Genomic DNA, 12336 nt, shown 5'->3' with positions numbered 1-12336 from the left:
CTTTACTAACACACAGATGAATCTCCACAAATCTCCACGAACACACTCCAAACATCTTCCCAGAAGAGTGGAGCTTATTATTACAGCTAATGGGGACATAATGAGTGTTTAAAGGCTCTGGCATGGAGAAGCTGGTGTTGGATCTGTGATGATCTCAAATGTTGAGCTAAGACTGTAAAAAGATCATTACTTATAATCTTACATTCCAGTGTTCATGTTAGTTCTCACTCTCCAGTGTTCTGTATTGATAAAGATCACACTCTTGATGTCACCCAAATGAGGATGGGTTCCCTTTTGAGTCTTAAGGTTCCTTCCTCATTACATCTAAGGGAGTTTTTCCTTGCCACAGTCGCCACGGCTGCTCATCAGGGATAAACACACACCATTCACCTTGACTGTTAATTTCTGTAAAGCTGCTTTGAGACAATGTCTGTTGTGAAAAGCGCTATAGAAATAAACTTGACTTGACGACTTAAATGTGGAATAGGATGTTTAAAAAGCACACACTAATCATATGCTCAGGTGTCCAAAAACTTTTGTATACATGGTGTACACGAGCCAAATCAATTAAAATAGATAAAGTATTATACATTAGGTTTAGTTTTTACATTTATATATTGATTTATTGATTTATTGATATCATTAGTGGTATGAAGTTGACCCACATGGAAGTAGAGTGTCCTGTGATCGCAGTATAAAGAAACTCCTCTTTCAGGACACAAACAAAACCACCAATATCTAGTGGAACATCTTCCCATTTTACAGTAGAAATCAGTTTCAATGAAGATGGATGAATGACTGATGCTGAGTTTTCTTTCGAAAAAGATTGTGCAGCGCCCCCGTGTGGTCTACTCGGTTTATAACGTTTCATTAATGTAAATATATAGTCTTGAAAGTACTGACCTATAACTGATTGGTATTGTTTTACATGATTATGCCTACATAAAACCTCAAAACACACAATACATCCTCATCATCTCTGTGAGACTTTACTCATCGAATTAAAAAGGTGTGCATCGGTTACAAGATGTATCACGATGCATCGTTTTTGAACATTTCTGCAGCGGTATGAGTCTTGAGAGTCACATAGAATACAGATTAACATGGCAGAGGTAGAGAATTCAGAGAAGAGAAGCAACCAAAAGGTCACGTGTTCAACAAAGCTTTAAAATGCAATTTTCTTTTGGAAATCAAAATCGCTCCATTACCAGAAAGAAGCATGTTGGTGGTAGTATCAGGCCGAGAATCCCATTTATTTTGGTTGCTTCTCTTACCAATACCCTCTTTACTCATTATTTTTGGTAATCAGATTTTTCCAGACACATATGTACCACATTCTTATATTTTCTTTTTTAAACAATGATCAAAAAAACGATGATGGACGTGATGCCCAAAGCCTGGTTTTAATTCTTTAACAAAACCCTGATTGATCGCGTTTTAAAACTCCTCGAGTTCTCCTTAATCTCCTAGATTGTTTTGAAAGCTTGTTATTAGTGTTGTTTTGAGGCGTGTTTATATTGCAAACACAGGACGCTTTAATTCTAGTCGACTACATGCTTATCAACTAATTCCACAATAAAATTACTGTAAATTAATGCAAAACTGTTGCTACCCAATATATATTGCTTAACCTGTCAATTAATTTGGAGATGGTTCAGAATCATAATTAGCAGATGTAAACAGCCCCAGTCCACATTTAGCACATTTGAGGTCATAAGCTCCTCTCATCTGGGAAGATGTTCCACAAGATTTTGTGGAGATTCACTCAGCTACAAGGGTGTTGGTAAAGTCAGGTACTAAAAATGTAGATCATGTGAGGAGGCCTGGAGTGTAACCAGTTTGATAAATTCATCCCAAAGATGTTCAAGAGGGTTGGAGCTCTATAGCAGATCTTCTACTCCAACCCATGTAAAGCAGATCTTCATGGAGCTCATTGTGCATGGTCATGCTGGAACAGGTTCGAGTCTCCTAGTTCAAGTGAAGAGAAGAATTTCATTCTACCAAATTGAAAGATAAACAATGGTATGGCTTTCAAACATTTTGGAGAAGAACCACATACGGCTGGAGACATCAGGACGTCCCAGAAAAAAAGGATGCACGGATGAAAAGAGTCAAAAAGGCAAAGAAACTCGAGACATGTTTTAAACTTTTATTTATAGTCCATCAAAAGACCGCACAAGTCTTCTGATCTTGTTTATTTTACAAGCTCTAGGACGAGAAGTGCAACATAAAGTGTCTACAGTTTCACATACAGTCTAACATGGGTTTTAAGCTGTGATGAAGAAACACTACGGTTACGTCGCACACCATATTTTTATCTTTATAAGCGGAATACGAGTAACTGTTTATCTTTAAAGAGGACGCGAACACAAACATTTCAGCAGGTCAGAACATGATCCTAATATGAGGGTCACCGTTTTCCTTACGCCGATCTGAAGAGGGCGCTGTGACGAGTGTAGCTGAGGTGGTACATTAATGTGGCGTAAACAGGAGAAGAAAACCCAGCAGAGTTTCAGAAGCAGAGTACAGGTGTGTTTACTGGAACGTTGAGATATTGAGATTCGTCTTTGCCGCTTCTGTACAACGATTGAAATGAATGAGTGTATAGCGCCTCTTCAGGGTGGAGGACCACCGCGCGGCAAACCATGTGCCAGATGTTTAAACGCTGCTGAGGGCGTCGACGCCAGGCAGCACTTTTCCTGTGGAAGGTACAACACAGATGTTAGTACAGAATTGTGATGATTTTATTTTTCCGTATTTACTATGACCAATACAACAAGCTAGAACAAGATTAGTGTTTATTATTTATACTCCAGAACAAACTACACAGATTTCCATCACCTTCTGTACCATTTCCTGTCCCACTACTAAAACTTTACTTATTACAATAATTCACTAGAGAGTCAAAATAAAGAAGCCATATATACACTCAATTTCACCCAGTTTGATTTCTGCAGGTTTCAAGTCAAATTTAAGACCAGTAAAGAAGAAATTTTTAGATCTAGATCATGACAAATACGTTGTTAGCAACCGGCCTAAAATACATCCTTAATTTATTTATTTAAAGCAAGTCTCACTAAACTTCTACTTTCCCCATCACTAAGAAAAGAAAATCTGTGGTACAATCCAGAGATTCGCTGCAAGCTGATTGGCTGTTGCATGTTTGTGTGTCATTTGTAGTTGTAAATCGAGCGAATGACATTTGGACTAACGAAAACCAAATGGAGATCGGAAAATTTAAGACCTGTTTAAAAATTTTTTATTTTCCATTATGAAATTTTAGGCTTTAGGACCCTGTGGAAACCTGTTTTTTTTTTTTTTTTTGTATAAAACAAAACAAAAAAAAAAAAAAAACCCACTCAAGACAAGATCATGCAAGGCAAAAAAAAAAAAAATAATAATAATTTTAAATTAAATAAAATAATTTTTAGATATATTCCAAGTTGAAAACATAGCAGGAATTTATGGAAATTCATTTGAAATTTGGGTTAATGTTAATAAACTGTATCACATACAAACATGGATATATAATATTACTATTTATTTTCGATTGAAATAAATGCAGGGTTGCGCAGAAGAGATATTTAGAGCCTAAAAGATTTGACTCGACACATCAGTAAAAACAAATGTTTGATTAAAAAGTATTTTTTCGGTGGAGTTTACGTATTTATTTTTATATTTGAGTAATGGAAGAATGTCGTGAATAAATTGTTGCGTCAAAGCTTTTCCTTTCGCCTCTTTGATCATATCTTTGATAACAAATGCGTTAATAAAAAAGTGGCGTTAATTTATTTGTGTTAGCGTGTTATTAGCGCCTTCATGTTCACAGCCCTGGGTTTTGCATTTGTTAATATAATTTTCCAGTAGCTTACACACAAAGAAGTTTTAAACATAAATGTATGTAATATTCATGTAATATACGTAAATATTATTATAATTTTGTGTGCAGGATGTAAGAAATGATGCGTGTTATATGATTGAGGAAATGCACAGTCCATGTTGGGGGCGTGGCCTCAGTCGCCCTGCAGTAAGTGTGCTGTGTGCATGTGAGTGATGAATGTGCAGGTAGAAATTCAGCTGAAATCGCATTAAATCTGGGTGTTTTACCCAAAATTATCTTCATCATACTACATTAAAGTTTTTAATAGGCGACCCTGCAATTTTGTACATTTACAGTTTTTCCCCATGGAAAGTTTCCGGTCTTGAAAATTCTCATAATTTTACAACTCTAATAATAAGTGAAGCAATACTCACCCTCCAGAAGCTCCAGACTCGCTCCACCTCCTGTACTCACATGGCTCACTTTGTCCTCGGTGTCCCACTTGGCGCAGCAGGTCGCCGTGTCTCCACCACCTGAGAACATTCATGTCAGACGGAGTCATTAAGCTGCTGAACATTGAAGGAAGATATGAAGATGTTAGAAAGTGAAATCAGGCTATGAATTTGACGACTGGACACCAAGAGCAGACACACACAGTCAAAACTACAAGCCTGTGAGCCTTTGCGAAATACTTTGAAGAAAAAGAGTAAACAGAAGAATCTGGCGCCACCTTGTGGTTGCAATATTTGAAGGTTATCGCTTAACTCTTAACACGATTTTATACCTGGGACACATTGTGCGGTCCCATATGAGCGGAATTAATATGACCATTGTGAAACAGTCATGTCGATTTCTTTGTTTATGGTTCAATGCTGGTTCAACGTCGTACTGGGAGAGAGGCCTACAAAAACTTCAGGAGGACCCTGAAAGGCCGTATTGATTACAGAAACAAAACTCAAATAACTTGAAAACAGCTTTCAATGTGTTGAACAAAAAAAATAAAAAAATAAATAAAATAAAAAAAGAACCTCCTGTGAAGTGATGACTGTAGTCTTCTACGCTAACTATGATTCAATAAGAGTCACCATCATACATGTCGCACTGGAGTTCATCAGATCCATGCATCGTTCATACAGAATTTTAGACAGAATACAGATATGGGCTCAAGTTTGTTGGTACCATGAAATGAGCGCACGACCAACACTAATATATAAAAATAAATTAATCGGACACCGCTGAACTTTTCTTTCGCAGCTCGATGTAGATTGCTGCAGTTTTCCGTGTCCCTCATTCCAAGTTTTCATGTGCAAGATGCAGTACAGAGAACATGCAAGAAACTGATCTGAAAAGCATCGCGTTTAAAGACCTTTTAAAAGATCCTGAAGCTTCTTTGCTTTGATGACTAGAGGTTGACAGGTTCATCGGTTTTGCCAAAAACTTATACCGATAGTTTTTCCGGGTCGTGTCTGGGTTAGCAGCTGGGAAGGTCCGCTGGCATTATAAAGTATTAGAATGGCCTCTAGAGGTGAAATCACTGTTGCCATGTGCCGTTTGTTTTGACAAAAGACTGATGCATTTAAATACAAAAATTTGAGCGTCACCTATTGTTCATAATTGACTAAGTGTCCATGAATAAAAAGAGAAATAAATAAATCTATATATCGGTTAAAAAAAAAAAAAATGATAAAAGTACTTGACTACACTTACCAATAATGGTGATGCAACCATTTTTGGTCACCTCCACAACCTTATCCATGAGGTTCTTGGTTCCCTTGGCGAAGTTATCCCACTCAAACACGCCAACGGGTCCGTTCCATACGATCTGCTTAGCCCTGCCTACAGCGTCGGTAAAAAGCTTGGAGCTCTCAGGCCCACAGTCCAGACCCTGATGGACAATTTATAAGAAAAAGAAAAAAAAAAATGACCAAATGAATTACCAATCATTTTGGCCACAAAGGACCGGTTTAATCTGCCTTTACTGTACAGCTTACCATCCACCCTGCTGGAATGCCATCAGCTACTGAAGCTGTTCCTGTTGTGGCCTTCTCATCAAACTTCTCTGCAGTGATGAAGTCGACAGGAAGGGTGATCTTGACTCCATTCTTCTCAGCTTTGGCCATCAGGTCCTTGACGATTTTGGAGCCTTCCTCGTCAAACAGGGAAGTGCCGATCTGTCGCAATACAGAAGGAAGAACCGTTGCAGATTTACAAAACGGTAGAACTCTAGCAGTGACTGCTTAAAAAAAAAAAAAAAAAAAAATGGAAGGAATTGCAAAACATGCCATAGTTACAGCAGTGACACCAACACTGCTAACAAAAGTACAAGGATTCAACCCTGCGCTTTCCCAGAGCAGTCATTTCAAATTCTATTGGTTCAGGAACGAGACATTTGCAATTAGGTCCAAGTTCACCAAGATAAGGTTGCTGTGAAGCCACACTACCTGCTGGCAGAAGTAAGAGCTTCTGGACATTTACTTTCCAATCTCTTTCTTCTTTTTTTTATTTATAAATTATTCCGATTTTGTCTGATCTAGGCAGCTCGGTATCTAAAAACCAGTTTACATCAAAGTCCGCATTACCTCCATGTTCTTGAGGACCTTGAGGAAGGTGAAGGCCATGCCACCGCCAATGATCATCTCGTCCACTTTGTCCAGCATGTTGTTGATCAGCTGAATTTTATCTTTGACTTTGGCCCTGCAATCGAAACAAATACATTACGTTGATTTTTATCCAATAAAACCTGAATAATTGAAATTAGCAGTCTAGAGTCCCTGTTTGACGAGCTCATCACTGGGTCGGTCTACTCAGAAAAGCCAGTAACCAGGAAGAAGTCAGAAGAAGAAAAAAGCTGATTGCTGGAACGTTTGGTTATTGACAAAAATCCATACCGATAGTTTTTCCTGGGCTGTGTTATGCAGTACGAGACTGGCCTCTAGAGGTGAATCACTGACACCACGTGTTGTTCATTTAACGTCTTTTTTTTACTAATTCTTTTATTGTAACCGTTTATTTTAAGTGTTACTATTGATTTAAGTTTGATTGCATGTATAGTTTTCCTTAATATATTCATATTTTTGCATGAAATTTGTATTTATTTTTTGTTAATCCAGTATCATTTTTTTTTTAAACTATCGGTTGATTAATCGGTTTATCGGCAAGTACGATCCAACTTAGCTATGGGTTTCTGTAAAATCCACTGTCGGACGACCTTTAGTTATTATAATGCTAATGTGGCATGCCAAACTGATGGCCATAGGTCCACAAAAGTTTATCCATAGCGGCTTTAAAGTCATGGACAAAGTCTAAATCTTCTTGTTTGACAAAAGTTCTGTAGTTTCATGTTTGCCAAGTTGAACAGGATTCTTGCGTAATTTCAGACTCTGACCTTATTCCAAAGCACAAGCCAAACCCTACACAACCTTCATCGTGCATTAGAGCAGGAGAATTCTGAGCAAACATCTCACACTCTCAGTTCAGGAATCTATTCCTGAATCGTTACTCCAAGTTTCATGAGCCCGAGTTAATTAAGTTCAGCAGGCGACATGAAGCATGTGTAATTACTACATTACTGTAACAATCACTTCACAAAAATAGCTCAACATTCATTTTCATTGGTCCGTCTCAAAGCAGCAGATGCATCTTACCCACAAAAGCCTGAAAAAGTAAAAGAGTTCAATCGAATACAAAACCCTCACCCTCCGAGAATGGCCAGGAATGGTCTCTGTGGCTTCTCCAAAGCCATCGCGAAGTAGTCCAGCTCCTTCTTCATCAAGAAGCCTGCAGCTTTCTGAGGCAGATCTACTCCAACCATAGAGCTGCGAAATAAGCAAATATGAATATTCATAGATACACAGATTCTTCCAAGACATAACGCAAGAGATGTCTCGAGGTGTACCTGTGGGCTCTGTGTGCAGTTCCGAAGGCATCGTTAATGTAGACGTCACCCAGTTTAGACAGGGAGGCCCTGAAGGCATTGATCTCCTCCTGGGATGCTTTGGTCTAGAGAAAAATAATAATAATAAAAGAACACTTAGGAGGCTCTTTTGACTGCATGTTAAGCCTTATGCTAAGTTGAAGTCAAAATTTTGTATCGTGTGTAAGAACAAAGTATTTTCTTGTAAACAGGGCTGATATCAAAACTTTTCGATACCACCTCGTATACATGCACCTTTAAACAAGATAAAATATTTTTGTTTAACCACAGCGGTGGTAGTCAGAAAAAGCCAGGACAGTGAGTCCCACTTTAGAACCCATAGGAAGGGGAAAAAAAGTAAGGAAAACTGTATACATTTAATATTGAGACCTTCAGAGGTCACAGATTTATACACAAATCATCACGTACATCCTTAAATAAGGCTTTAAAGTTCATAACGTTTGAACTCCGTTGAAAGAAAGGTCACCGAAGTGCATATAAAGTGCTTGGCCCGCATTCCACTGCAGGTCCGACGTCCATGAAGGTTATTCGATCTTTTACTTCTACTGTACCATTGAGGGAACCTCAGAAAGGTCAGGAGGGCAGCTGCGTTGTCTCCTCCTTCCTCGCCATCTCCCGTTCCCTACTGTGCATTCCAGTCAGGGCTCCATGGACCAGAAAAGCAACACACGGCACATCGGTGGCCTTTTCTCCAAATGTCAAAAGGCGAGGCGTATATACCGCGGGTCAGACCCTGCTCTTTTGATGGAATAGCGTGTGGATGGTGGTGAAGGTTCAAAAACGTGTCTCAAAAGAAAACTAGCGTCTTAGCTGTGATGAGATTCCGTATGTTGATGTCTTGTTATATCGCTTGACTGATTTCCTACAGTCAATGTTCAAGGTAATGTGTGTAAAAAAGAAACACGCAGACAATCATTTGCTGCTAACAAGCTGCTACTGTAGAGTAAGACCCACCTCTGGGGGAGATCATCAACACTAGAGGTTGAACAATTCATCAGCACCAACAGTTTGATTTTAGGAACTATTAGGCAAAAATCCACACCATAAAATCCATTGCCAGCTTTTAGTTCGCTGTTATTACAAGAGCGACCTCTAGAGGTGACTCACTGACACCACGTGCTGACCACGTGCGGCACGGAGAGCGCAATATTCCATAATTATATTTATTAATTAAAAAAGTCATTTATTTTGTTAAGCACATTTTCCTGGATTCAGTACTTTTGTTTGTAATAAAGCTCAGTACTACTTTACATGGAGTGTTTTTTTTTCAGTATCCAATTCGGTTCAGATATTGGCAAGTACAAGCCAACCTCGCTATCGCTAACAGTAAAATACACTATTGGTACACCTCTAGTCAACATACAGGATGTTCACAATCTGCCCCAGTGATGTCCTGCCCCCAGAGGACACACCACCTTCAACATATGTTAGATATATTAAAAAAAATTAATACAATTATAGTCTGATTAGATTTCAGAGACACCCACCTTGTTTCCTGCAGCATCTTTGCCCTTGCCCTCTTCGGCCACGTGGAAGCGCAGGTTCTCCAGAAGAAGGATGGAACCCACGGGAGGATCGGCACAGGCTTTTTCCACTTCAGCACCAACGCAGTCTTTCAGAAACTGAACATCTCTGCAACGGCAACCACTGCGATCAACTCGTTTCTGCTCAGACGTTCTCTCATCATATGTTTCAATGTTACTGTAATCTCTAGGATACTGGAACGGCTCGCTTACTTTCCCAGGAGGTTCTTGAGTTCTGCGGCCACAGGTTCCAGAGAGTACTTGTCAGGCATGGGGACGCCATCGGGTCGGCCCAAGTGGCTCATCAGCACCACTGATTTGGCTCCATTGTTTAAACAGTGCTGGATGGATGGAAGTGCAGCCTTGATCCTAGGACGGAAATCAGATACCGATTGCAAGGTTGGTTATTGGCAAGTATAATCCAAATCAACTGATTTTTTTTTTTTTTTTTTTTTTTCAAATCGGTAATAAGTTTCAGTATATTAAAAAAAAAAAAAAAAACCTACACTATATGTAAGCCAATGCTAAACTTTTTTTTACAAAAAAAAAAAAAAGAATCAAAAGTGTGTTATAAAAATAAATACGAATAAACTAATAAATTACCAATAATAGATAAATAAATATATTCCAGCAGTGTAAAAACAAATAGCACGTGGTGTCAGTCGTTTGCCTCTAGAGGCCGCTCTCGTAATGATAGCGGACCGAAATCCGGAAAAACTATCGGGATGGATTTTTGCCAATAGCTGAAGGTTCCAGCGATCAACTATGTGTGGCGATTATGCTGCAAAACTGATTGTGTGACCACTATTAATTTAGGGAAAAAAACCTTATGCTTACATAAAGAAATACAGCAAAAAGATAGAAACATACAGGTTCTACAGTATTTTACCTCTGGTTGTTCGTGATGGCCTTGTCCTTCATGGGCACATTGAAATCAACCCTGTGCAAAAGAAATCACATTTTTTTAGATTAAGTCTACTATAGCACATTACCTGTACTGAAAATGAGGAAATGAACAGACTGATGTATTGCAATAGTGAAGAGTGAAGGCAATACTCCTTCCTTCCTTTTTTTTTTCCATTTTCAAAGTGCCTGTGGTTGTGCAAAAAAAGGCCAGCAAAGGAACTCTAAAAGCCATTTTCCATTTGGCAAAGAAAATATTACCGAGGGGAGAAACGCAAACCTGACCACAAGTCACACAGGATCTGACGCCATTTTTCTGCCATGATTAAACCTCCCAACCTTCTCCCCCACCAACGAAAGACCTAAAAACCCATCATCAGGCAGTGATCGTGATTTCTCACACACAAACACACTACTATGAAGGAGTTTGGACCTGACTCACTGCTTCAATACATTTAAAACTCTGGAATTTACTCAGACGGGGTACAGCACCAAGGCGACGTGTCTGAATGAACGTTTCTCTGCTTGTTGTATGAGTCAGAAAGACTTCTTTCAAACCCACACATCCACGTGTACCATGGCATGTGTACCTCAAACGTCTTTTACCTCCACATCCTGTGAATGTTCCTCCATCTTTCTGCTTCATAACCAGTTAAAAAGAGATTTGGTTCTAGAACAAGGAGCTGAAATCTGTTTTATCTGAGGATCATGGAATCATTAGTGCAAACGCTGATACCATTTTTTTGGTGTTGCAGGAAAGGATTTCAGAAGGTCAAGTGGAGTGTGCAGCAAGTTAAGGAGAAAGATTATCATCATTTTCACCAAAGATTATCAAGAAAACACTGAAGAAGGTCTTGAGTGGTGTGTTGGATGTTCGGCTGATAGATTGAGATCATCATCACGGTCTTTACACATTGATGAGGATCTTCTGGAGGTTAAGGAGACAAAACCTTCTTTTCATCATCATCTTCATTAAAGATTATTGGTATAATGCTTAAGAAGGTCTTGAAGGGTTGCTGGGGGTTAAACAGACAGATCACCACCATCATCTTCACCAAGGAGTATCAGGAAAACACTGAAGGTCTTGAGGTGTGTGTTGAAGGGTAGGCAGACAGACTCTTATAATCACCACCAAGGATTATCAGGAAAGTTTTTAAGAAGGTACCGCAAGGTGTGTTGGAGGTTAGAGACACAGATAATCATCATCATCATAATCATTACCACCACAAATTACTGGGAAAACACTAAAGAAGTTCTCGAGGTTTTTGTTGATTATCAGGAAAAACACTGAAGGTCTCAGGGGATGTGTTGGATGTTAGGCAGACATTTCTGATCTTCTCACCAAAGATTCCTGTTGCATACCGAATGCATGAGCAATGGATGGATGGATGGATGGATGGAGAAGTTATATAATAGGTCTGAGAAGCAATGGCTTCATTTTGCAGCCTCATCATGCACAATTTGAGCATAAATATACTTTGAAATTTCAGTCTCAGAAGAAAACTGAAGGATGTCAGTGGTTTGAATGGATCTTCAGCCCTGTAGGACTGATTATATGTGGAGTTCCTTCTTGCTCAGTAACGTCAAGGTTACATTTTGACATGCAGACATTAAGAGTTAACACAAATATTTTCACACTCTAATAACACAATGTTTGTGTATTTTAATAAACCAGGGGTTTTAGACTGCGCTGTAACATGGCGGCTTCCTGAGCACCCTGAGATGTCACCTGCCTCAATTCAGCCGGTTAATAAACACTCACCTCATAACCACACGTTTTCCATTAACGTCCACTTTATCCAACGTGAGCTTGTTTGACAGAGACATGTTGGAAAGCTCGAGTTTGTATAGTTTTTCCTTGGTTCCTCTGTACTACAATGTGGCCTCCTCCCTCGCTGAGCAGTTCCCGAATGAGAGTGACCTTAGCTTGAAGCGCATGCAGACCATGTAGGCGGGGTTGTTTTAGAGAATACGATGCGTATTGGTTGATTTTGAGACAAAGTAGGCGGAGATGTGGTACTTTTACCTTCGCTGATTGGCTGCGCTTGCTGTCAATCAAAAATTCTTACTCGCATTTGCTATTTTTGGCGTTTCAATTACGGCAAATCTCATTTGGGTGCAGTAAATAGTAAATAAATATTATAATTAAATACTTA

The 12336-nt window shown here is 39.1% G+C and overlaps 1 protein-coding gene across 2 annotated transcripts; it reads right to left on the bottom strand.

The window, feature by feature from the left end:
• Positions 1-2135: 2135 nt before the first annotated feature.
• Positions 2136-12106, bottom strand: pgk1 (phosphoglycerate kinase 1). Of its 2 annotated transcripts, none has more exons than XM_046868356.1 (11): positions 11943-12106; positions 10167-10217; positions 9491-9646; positions 9242-9401; positions 7716-7819; positions 7516-7635; positions 6400-6514; positions 5812-5991; positions 5528-5705; positions 4255-4353; positions 2136-2699 (listed from the first exon to the last, which is right to left on the bottom strand). In XM_046868356.1, exons 1-11 carry the CDS (start codon positions 12005-12007, stop codon positions 2659-2661), a joined length of 1269 nt encoding a protein of 422 aa, XP_046724312.1. In that variant the 5' UTR covers positions 12008-12106; the 3' UTR covers positions 2136-2658. The 2 variants fall into 2 exon arrangements, with proteins under 2 accessions (XP_046724312.1, XP_046724313.1); XM_046868357.1 differs by having other exon boundaries at positions 9242-9386; positions 11943-12104.
• Positions 12107-12336: the final 230 nt, after the last annotated feature.

The sequence above is a fragment of the Silurus meridionalis genome, chromosome 15, assembly GCF_014805685.1.
Source record: "Silurus meridionalis isolate SWU-2019-XX chromosome 15, ASM1480568v1, whole genome shotgun sequence".
NCBI lineage: Eukaryota > Metazoa > Chordata > Actinopteri > Siluriformes > Siluridae > Silurus > Silurus meridionalis.
Note: the sequence above shows the minus strand (reverse complement) of the source record. Positions and strands in the feature narration are given on the sequence as shown.